We start from the raw sequence: 10,119 nt of genomic DNA, 5'->3' as shown, positions 1-10,119 counted from the left end.
TGATGACAATCTCTGATTAAGCTAGCAATTTTGGCCTTCTCCGATTAGAAAGATGTACTCCAAAGTCATCCTTTTGAAGAAGCATCATCTACTTCCTCCTTCACTATCTCTTCACAAAGCAAGTTGTCCTACATACCCAGCAACTTGCTTTTTTGATTCAAAGAGTCCTTTGCATGCTAAAATGCTCTTGTATCTTCTTTTTAGATATTTTTGGCCTCTTTCAGTAGCATCCTCTCATCTTTAACCACTCTTACCCCGCATACTATAATCTACTAAAAAACATGCAAAGTAATTAACATTAGAAAGTGAGTACTTAACCTTCGTAAATTTTACATTGAGGATGGATTTTTGATCATAAAATTATCCTCTTTTGCTTTTTGGAATGAACTTTTGCTTTTACAAAGAAAATAGCTTCTAAAGTACTTTTTTAACATAATTCTCGTAAAAAAACATTCATAAATCATAGAAAGCATAATTGGTGACAAGATAATGTCCTCGCTCAACACTATGGTATGTTGTATGCTTTGTGAAAGTCCACAAAGAAATCCTTCCTTGTCTTGGGTCTTAACTTCTCCATAGAGGAGAAGACCTTACCTAGGAACAAAGTTGAGATGGGTATCAAATGGTGTTTAGATGAATGCAATGCAAGCACGCCCTGACGATCATCTACAAAAGGAGGAAGCAGATCCCATTTGGTACGACAACCATTGCTACCATAGTGCCAATGGAGAGCTTGTGAGGTTAGGTTGACACAATTTCCCTTTGTGGGGGGCCCTCCTATGCTTTTCATGCTAGCCTCAATCTTGCAATTATTGTTTAACTTAATTGTTTCTAGCACGAGAATAGGCAAGTGTTCTTTATTTGGAAAAAGATTCCCGTATAAACTTGCTATGGAGCTCTTGTGTGTACAAGTATATCTCAACTTCAATATTTTCTGATAAACTTGGTACATCTTTACTGGCAACTATCGAATTAAAATCAATCGAAGCGAATATCCCCTCCCCCTTCTTTCACGTGCATCGATTTTTCCCAGCTTCTCCTTCCACCTCCTCGGCTTCGATCAGCCTTCCCTCTCCCGCCCTGCACCTGCATGATCTATGTACCCCATCTTCCTCTCCTGCCCTTGTCCCCTCCCCATCCCCCTCTCTGCTTCTTCAGCTAAGACGCTTGTCAGTCTGCCTCTCTTCATCCCGCCTCCCGTTTGCCACAGTCCACCCTCTCATCAAGAAAATCTCTCTCTCTCTCTCTCTCTCTCTCTCTCTCTCAACAGTAGGAGAGAAAGATCAAGACGGCTGCTGCTCATCACGGGCTGAACCGGAGCATGTTGGTTGGAGGAAGTGACCCGTGGGACCAGCGATGTGATATTGTGTTAGGGAAAGAGCCTTCCATGCAACCTTAACGGGTGTGTGCGCGCGCGTGCGAGAGAGAGAGAGAGCGAGAGAGCCCAACCTTACCCACACACGTCGCCTTTTGTATATGCGCATGGTGGGCATCATTTTCAGCTAATGCAGTTGTTACGAGCGCCTCTCTTCAGATTCTCATTTATTTTCTTTTTTTCCTAATCGTAAGGACATACTGTTGAGAAATCGATTGATTTTTAGCAATGTAATATAGACTTACATTACTTTTACTGTTCAAATTCTTTAAACCCTAGTTTTGTATACATCAATAGATTTTATTTCTCTGAGAGATGCAAAGATACAAAAACTAAGGGTTTGGTTAATTTCTTGTGCACCTAAGGCGCGGGAAGGGGGGAGGGGGGTGTTGGTGGGTGGGGGGGAGAGAATTTTAGCATCACAGCAAGTGATCTGTGAGAGAGAGAGAGAGAGAGAGAGAGAGAGAGAGAGAGAGAAAATTTTAGCATCATAGCAAGAGATCTGTGAGAGAGAGAGAGAGAGAGAGAGAGGAAATTTTTATCATACACCAATCCGAAGAGATCTCAGGAGAGAAGAATAAGAGGAAGAGTGTTAAAGTCGTAGGAAACTATCCAGAGAGAGAGAGAGAGAGAGAGAGGAAATTTTTAGCATCATAGGACCATTCCCATAAGATCTCAGGATCAGTCCAATGGAGATAACCAATCTACTACACTTGGGTGATAGGAAGGTCATTCTAGTTGCCCCTTCTTATTCACAGGCAACATCTCCCCCCGGGGTGGGGGGACGGGCCGGAGAGGCAGAGGGGGGGGGAGAGAGCATAAAAGAGGCTAAAAATACTGGCCTATGAGACAACCAGTACGACTTTAAAAGTGTGCATCCTTTGAACATCATGAAAATACTGCAGTCATTTGGTTGTACAGGCCCTTGAAAGTTTTACAAGTTACCAGTCATGTCCTTTTGTTTGCCAAATTTTGTCTTAGCTCTCCAGAGAGTGCGTCAGGAATGAGTATTGGAGCTTCATGCTACGCGTACCTTATCCATGTCCGTACCAGACTTCTATCACCATCATGTAACTGAGGCTCTTTGTTGGGTGCAGTGCTTCTCATAAGAAAGAGTCATCTTGATACGTCTGTGAAGCCTCTGATCATCACTTTTAAGATTATGATGTTGGACTCTTGATTCGAGTGACAAGAGAGAATCAATCTACACACGCGCACAAGAAGATTTAGATACTTTCTCATGTGGGAAAACAGAGTCTTTTTCAAACAATGCATAACATCATGAGCTTCTGCTCCAGAGGCACCGCATACCTAGCTAGGTATGATTGGGGCAGTGGGCCGGTAAGATTGGTATGCGGTGCCTCTCGGGCAGAAGCTCATGATGTTGAGGTAAGTCACAATGTGGGAATTATTGTGAGAATTTGTCCAAAACTTCTTGTGGCTGTGCTAAGGACCCCCTCGGATAGTGAGGGATCAGTATGTTGGAATCTTGATTTGGGTGATAGAGAGAATTGATCTACACACACACTGTGCTAAGGATTCCCTCGGATAGTGAGGAGTGGAAGCACACGGATGATATTCTCTCTTGAGAAAGTTGATTGTTTCATCTTGATGACCTATTATTAGCATACTAAGATCACCATAAGCGGCTAATCCCCTGTACACCACTTCTCCCCCACCCCATAACCCCTTCATGCTCAATTGGCACTTCATCCTTGGTGTCCCCAATATCCTCTTTGACACATATGGTTCCTCAAACTGACTTGGTCAGGTCGTCTAGATGCTGCTGTCCATGAGCAACCTTCCACATACAAGTCGCTCATGCTTGAATATTTGCGGATTATGCCTTTGGTATCTTCCCTGATTATAACTGCCTAGTCAGAGGAGGAGCACATTAACCAACAAGACCTGCCACTCATGAGGAAACTGAGATAACCAATCTACCACACCTGTGTGATGGAAAGGCTATTCCAGTTCCTTTTCTTACTCACAGACACGCACACCCACCCATACGAGAAAAAGTTCCCGCCAGAGAGAGAGATAGAGAGAGGATCAAATATTGTTGCAAGATGCTTGGATCGACATTTCAATGAATCCCTGAGAACTCATTAGTAGTTTTTACAAGCCTCCCAAACAAAGACCGTCACGAGGCGTTTCGTCCAAAGGGAAAAATGTTTCCAACACAATTTGGTATATCTCCCAGTTTTAGTTCTATGTATCCTACTTATCATATTAGGAAACAAATACAGTCTCCCTTGTAAAACCCCACAACAATTTGGGTCGACAAAAAAAGTACAACAATTGAGGATATAAATCTCCACCACCTGATGATGTGGAAGGGAAAAAAACCAACCCTTCAATGCAATTTCACCATAACAATCTCAATATGATCATTGCAATCAGCTTATATGCTTGGCTCACTCTCTCCTTCTGTACAAGCCTGTCAAAAATCGAATGACTATCAATATTTATTAGAGCAGAGTGTCTATCAAGCTCAACTATCATGTTCTATGTACTGTTTTGTGAAATGGCTTCAACGAAAATGCCATCCATGCAGTGTATGGCATTCCAGAACAAAACTGTCAAAAAGTAAGTCATATGAGGCCCTTAGATGAGGGGACTTAACAAAAATATAAAAAAATATGCCTATCTCGGTTCTTCAATAAGACTTGTTTAGGAAAGCCAAAAAAGACAATCAGACTAGATGTTTCGAATTGGTGAGCTAGAGCAAAGGCATATATCTTGTCTTGATGACTTCAAAGAATGCATAAATTGACCAGTTTCACTATATGTAAACCCACCATATCAAGTTCTTTCAACCCATAACCTGTAGAATTTTCATGAATATAACACACCCTTTTCTTGTTCAATCTGTGTACCTCCCCCTTTTGTTTAGCACGCTTTGGTATGTTAAAAGTGTGTAAAAAATGTGTCATTTGCCCATTGTGGGCGAAGGAAAGGGGCAACCTGACTTTATGCAAATGTAACCCTAGCTTATAATTCCTTCCCTGCTTCTAGTGAAAAAATATTGCCAGCAACCAAACAACAAGCCACTAGACTGGCAAACCTGGTAATCATTACTGGCCACCATTTCCAAAGGCTTCTGTGACGGGGGTAGATGCTTCACATACACAGCATGCAGCATGTCCACATACTTCTCCACATTATCTATTGTCCAATCATCTGTCTTTATCGGTGGCAAGTACGTAACAGTAAGGGGAGCTGGCCGGACACGAAGGCTGTTCTTTTTCCATCCAAGATGCGTACCGGTAAGCACCATTGGAACAATCGGTCGCTTTGTTTGCATAGCTAAATGCACGAAACCCTAGCATCCAACAACAACCATAACTCAAGAGATGTCTTTTACATGTTAAAAACCACCCTCAAACTCCAAACAATATTAACCTTTTTGAAGGGAAGAAGCCTGCCCGTTGCTGATCTTGTGCCCTCGGGGAAAAGGATCAAGGACAGATTTTTGTCCACAACAGCTTTTGCTATCTGCAAAATTGCAGAGACCTCAATTAGTATCTAATTATGCTGAATCCCAGAATTTGATCTTAACTTCAAGAGCACATCAATTACAAGACTTCAATGCGGTGCAACAATAACACTGAATAACACTAAGAACAAAAAATGAAAAATTACTTTTATGACTACTCAGAGAAAAGAACAACATAAGAGGAAAGAGCTTCCTTGATTGAAATTCATAACAATCCAAAAGGGTCATCTTTACCTTGCGCAAGGACTGAATTGACGACCCTGAATTGGTCCGATCTATCCTGAGGTGATTTGCCAGTACATAGAGTTGCCCAAACAGAGGATACCATATAATCTGTACATTCGCGCACACCGACATGTGAACAAACTTCCATATTTCTGATTTTTTGGAAGGAGGATGACATGCAGAGATACTAATTCTTTTCTCAGAATAATACCCTGATCTCATACCTCTTTCTTGGCTATCCCAACAGTTCCCGTGGGTGTCAACCACATTACCAAAAAAATGTCTAGAGGCGATGCATGGTTACATACATAAATTGCTTTCAAGTTTGCATTTTCTGCACCATGAATTTCGATTGGGTTACCAAGAATCCACATCTGCATCAGATGTAAAACTTACAAAGTAAATGCTATCATCTGCTAAAAGTACCAAATCTCGACATTACATTACTGAAAGTACCAAAAATCCATATTTGTGAATGTAAAACTTGCAAAGTTAGCGCTTTCATCTACTAAAAGTACCAAAATTCAATATTTGTATCAAATGTAAAGCTTACTAGTTAGTGCTATCATCTACTAAAGCTAGCCAAAATCCATACTCGTATCAAATGTTAAACTTGCAAGTTAGTGCGATCATCTACAAGAATTTACACATAATGCCATGATCGCATGTGACTATATCTGCTCCAAACCATGCATCTAAACACTCTCTAAATTACACTCTCTAAATTGGCATACAAGCACGTGCTCAAAAGGCCAACTTCCAAGCCTGTGAAGACAATTTTGCAGCTAATAGCATTAAGATAACCAGCTCTGTTGTCAGCGAGCGTGTACATTCAAAACCATGCTCTTTTATGGTCCTCAAACAATGTTTAAGAAATACAATGACTGTATGAAGCTTTGCTGCCACCAGATCCACATAAAAGTTGACATCGTGGAAATCTTCAAACCTCTCTCTCTCTCTCTCTCTCTCTCTCTCTCTCTCTCTCTCTCTCACACACACACACACACACACACGACATACAAGCTGTGCGCCCCCCACCCCCTTCACATGGTCATGTGCGTGCACGAACACACACACATACACACACACACACACATATATATATAGTACTTGCAACAAGGAACGCACCAGCATTCTGCCAGTCACATGGCCATAAATGTTCCCTTGCTTGATTCTTGCGTAAGGAAAGGGGAGCAGGAAGAGCATGACTAAGGTCCAAAACATGGTGGTAATAAGCATTGCAGAAAAGCACGTCACAATCTTCACAATGGAGGAAACAACAGTCCACAGACTATCATCATCTCTGTAGGCACACGCAGGATCACCATCGTCGGACCGCTCTGCCACTCTCCTCTTGAGCTTTACCTTGCCTTCTGGCCATGTTTGCTCCGACTTCACCTTCCTGGAGACGCTTTCCTGGTGGGTTTGGCAGAAGACAGGACTTTTCTGCAGGCATTGCACAAGGCCTGTGTGCAGATAGTGGGACAAGCTCTGGAGATGGCGGAGTAGAGGCTCTGAAAAAAGCATGGCGGGGAAAGAGTGGAGGTCAAGGAGGGGAGAGATGGGTCATCGCAAGAGCAGCAGCAGTAGAAAAGGGGAGAGTGGGGAGCTCACGTCCAGGGCGGAAGTGGTGCTGAGGACGGTGACCCACTAACGGGGGTAGCGATGTTATTGGCGAGGCGTGCTGGTGCATCTAGCCTATTCCCTGCTGCTGCCTTTTTTTGTCGGGCGCTCTCACACTGTAGGAAGGTGAGGACTCATCAAAGTCCCTTAATTCATGCTCCAATAGGCTCCACACACGCGTTCTCTCTCTCTATCTTTCCCCCCAGTGTTCTGGAAAAATCATTTTCACAAACATACAAAAATCCCTCCAAGACAACAATACTTTTGCAAAATTACACTATTTTCCATGTATTTCAAGCGAAATTTTCTCCTTCTTGCCCTCCCCTCAACCGGCTACTTTGATTTTGCTCGAGGCACACTTTTCTCGAACACCCCCCCCCCCCCCCCCCCCCCCCCGGCCAAACAACTTCCCAAGACTTCAACAGCTCTACGACTCAAGAGTCTAGAACGTTAACCTAAGGCCCCTATCACACCGGGGCGGGTGTCCCTGTAAGCTTTTTGTTGGCAACCACCCATTTCAAGTCACACTGGGATTTAGTTAAAAAGTCGACCTCATTGAATAACGAATCGCCTATACCCAAGTGGTAGCGCCTCCGGGTTTTACGCTGACTGCCAGAGCTCAATTCGAATCGTGAGCTGTCCCGCCTTGCCTTTTGCAGATGGCCTCTGCTTTTGAAATGTTGGCCAAGGGGTTGAGGCCGTCCCTTTGACACACTCGCGATGCCAAGACTGCTTTTTCTTGCAGCGAATGGTTGGCCGCCACCTTGGCTTGGCCACCCCTTGGGTGCCCCAGTGTGACACGCTCCTATTAGAAGGGTACTAATGTACCTGTATTTTGTGTCATCTCAAAGCGCGTGTGTATAGGCCATCGATGGTCCAAACCTCGCAAACATGGAAAATTAGAAGTCAATAGATATCGCTAGCAATAAAAATTGTGTCAAAAGGCCATCACCAATGCATTACGTGCTCGTATGCCGTGCCCAACAAAAAGGTAAAAATATTATATATGTATGTGTAGTGGGAAGGTGGCATTGTCCTCACCCACTTAAGCCAGTATCCCACATAGGCGCCGATCAAGCTCAAAAAGAGCCTCTTTGAGCGTCTCTTGTGTCACATACGCGGACAACTTCAAAAAATTACTATAAAGGTTGTCGCTTCTACATCGAATTAGCGCAGGCCATTTGGGTAGTGCACCATATATGCGTGCCCTTGATGTTCGGCTCAAGTCCTCTCAGGTGCACTCTCGCCATCGCTTTTGGTTGAGTCCGCTGACCTCTCAGGATGGGTGAGGGAGTCAAGCCGACTAGCTCCGCCAGTCCACGGACGTCGCAACTTTAAAATAGATTTTGCCATTTCAGCAGCACATACATCTAGACAGACGTGTGTGATAGGGGCCTTATTATAAACTATAGGGAATGTGTCACACTCTCGTATACTTGTTTTCTCCATTGTTGAGGATCGCAACATGCTTCTCCTCCAATGTTGGAGATTCACTTTTTTGGCCTAGCCAAAGGGCTAAGGCCATAGTGATGTGGTCCCTAGTGACAAAGAGAGAATATTTGTTAAAAAATTGTATTTTATTGTTTTGATTGGTTGGAGCACATGAGATACTCATTACAAAGACAAAAGAGAATCATGAAAAATAAGCTTTTAAGTTCTCTGTGGTTGAACGAGGTAATAAGCACTCATTAAGCCTGTAGAGGGAATGATGAAACACTTGCCCATGTGTGACGAGTTGAATTATTGCGGTAGAGAGCTAATGGGGCAAGGAAGTAGATGAATCGAGCAGTGCCGGAGGCGGTGAACAAGACAAAAGGGGTAGTGGCAAGGAGCGTGGAGAAAGTGCAAGAGACGGGACAGATCACAATGAACAACATTGTGTAACGTCTCTGCCTCTGGCGTGAGTGGCCAGGGTAATGGTGCTCTCCCTGGCGAGTGTGGACAAAGTGCAAGAGCTGGGGCAGGTAGTGAACAAGAACTTTTAGTAACAACATCGGGTGTCTCTGGTGCGAGTGGTGGCTATCTCGAAGTTGGACACTAGCATGGACAGTTTCTGTGAGAGAGGAGAGGTTGACATGGATGAGGGGGTTGAGGTGTTGAGTGCTGATGATGAGGCCGTCGTCACCACCAGGGGAGGCTATGGTAGGCTGCAAGCCTCCATTTGCTACTCTAGAGCTGAAATCTATGCAGAGCCTTTCCTTTGCTCTCTCTCTCTCTCTCTCTCTCTCTCTCTCTCTCTCTCTCTCTCTGCGGAACAGACGCCGAACAGTATCAGCTTCTCTGTGTGTGCAAAGTAGAGTGACGAGCTGCAGGGCTGGTTGAAGATTGAGGGGAAAATGATCTCTCACACAAGTAGGGTAGCCTTGGCGATCAGGTTATCGTGGAGCTGTCGGATCATTTCTGGAGCAAGTATTATGGAAGTTCAAAAGAGTGCCAACAAACAAGCCACAAAGGATGGTGGTGATGGTGAGGAGGAATTTCCCAGCACAACTCCATCAGAGCATTGTGACACGACCGAAGCCAGAGGGACATAGATCTCTCTCTCTCTCTCTCTCTCTCTCTCTCTCTCTCTCTCTCTCTCTCTCTCTCTCTCTCTCTCGGGAAGGGGAAGATGTACGATGTTTTACTGCTCACTTCTACTACCTTGCTCTTCCCATTCCCTCTCCTCTATTCACGCGTATGCACACACCCTTTTCCGCAATCGCCATCTCGGGCAGGCAATATATTCACATGGCAAGTGAAGCATGGAAGGAGCCTCATTAGTCATATTCATGATGGATAGACTAGTACATACAATTCTTGTGCGCAAAGAGAGAGAGAGAGAGAGAGAGAGATTTGACCCGGTCTAGGCACCAAAGGGAGAAAGGAGGGTCGGTTTACAAGATCACATGGCTTCAATACAACTAGTATGTGACCCGCGCCTTGTTGCGGCCAAGAAGGAGTATCATTTAATTTTGTGTAACCCCCCCTCCCCCCTTCTTTAGAAGGATAACATGTGTGAGTATTTTTTATGCATCCAATTGAGGTAGTGACAACCATATCTTAAATGCTTTATTATGTGCAATAATGCATTATGGTATCAACCTAAATCACAATGGCTTTGTGCGACAATAGAAAGTGCATAGAGAATTGAATGAACATAACAACTACATAACATAAACTTAAAAGACTACACATGAGGTTGGGGGGGGGGGGGATGAAGAGAGAGAGAGAGAGAGAGAGAGAGAGAGAGAGAGAGAGTAGAATAAGTAGATGGTTTTTTTTAACTTTAGAGAGAGAGACACAGGAAAAGGGAAACTAAAAGAAAAACAACAATCCACTTCCATTACTATAAGTAGTCTTTGTAAGCCCTAATATTCGTCTCTAAAGAAACTTTTTTGTAAGCCACTAAATCTTA

At 43.8% G+C, this 10,119-nt stretch overlaps 1 protein-coding gene across 4 annotated transcripts; it reads right to left on the bottom strand.

The window, feature by feature from the left end:
• Positions 1-1,953: 1,953 nt before the first annotated feature.
• Positions 1,954-6,764, bottom strand: LOC147422321 (1-acyl-sn-glycerol-3-phosphate acyltransferase-like). 4 transcript variants are annotated; one of them, XM_086502511.1, is made up of 6 exons: positions 6,228-6,764; positions 5,324-5,473; positions 5,109-5,207; positions 4,781-4,873; positions 4,443-4,700; positions 1,954-2,579 (listed from the first exon to the last, which is right to left on the bottom strand). In XM_086502511.1, exons 1-6 carry the CDS (start codon positions 6,624-6,626, stop codon positions 2,442-2,444), a joined length of 1,137 nt encoding a protein of 378 aa, XP_086358637.1. In that variant the 5' UTR covers positions 6,627-6,764; the 3' UTR covers positions 1,954-2,441. The 4 variants fall into 4 exon arrangements, with proteins under 4 accessions (XP_086358637.1, XP_086358638.1, XP_086358641.1 ...); XM_086502512.1 differs by having other exon boundaries at positions 5,408-5,473; XM_086502514.1 differs by lacking the exon at positions 1,954-2,579 and adding an exon at positions 3,433-3,815.
• Between the last annotated feature and the right edge of the window lie 3,355 nt (positions 6,765-10,119).

Source organism: Adiantum capillus-veneris, chromosome 27 (assembly GCF_014529385.1).
Source record: "Adiantum capillus-veneris isolate H3 chromosome 27, ASM1452938v2, whole genome shotgun sequence".
NCBI classification, from domain to species: domain Eukaryota; kingdom Viridiplantae; phylum Streptophyta; class Polypodiopsida; order Polypodiales; family Pteridaceae; genus Adiantum; species Adiantum capillus-veneris.
This window is presented reverse-complemented; position numbering and strand designations above follow the sequence as displayed.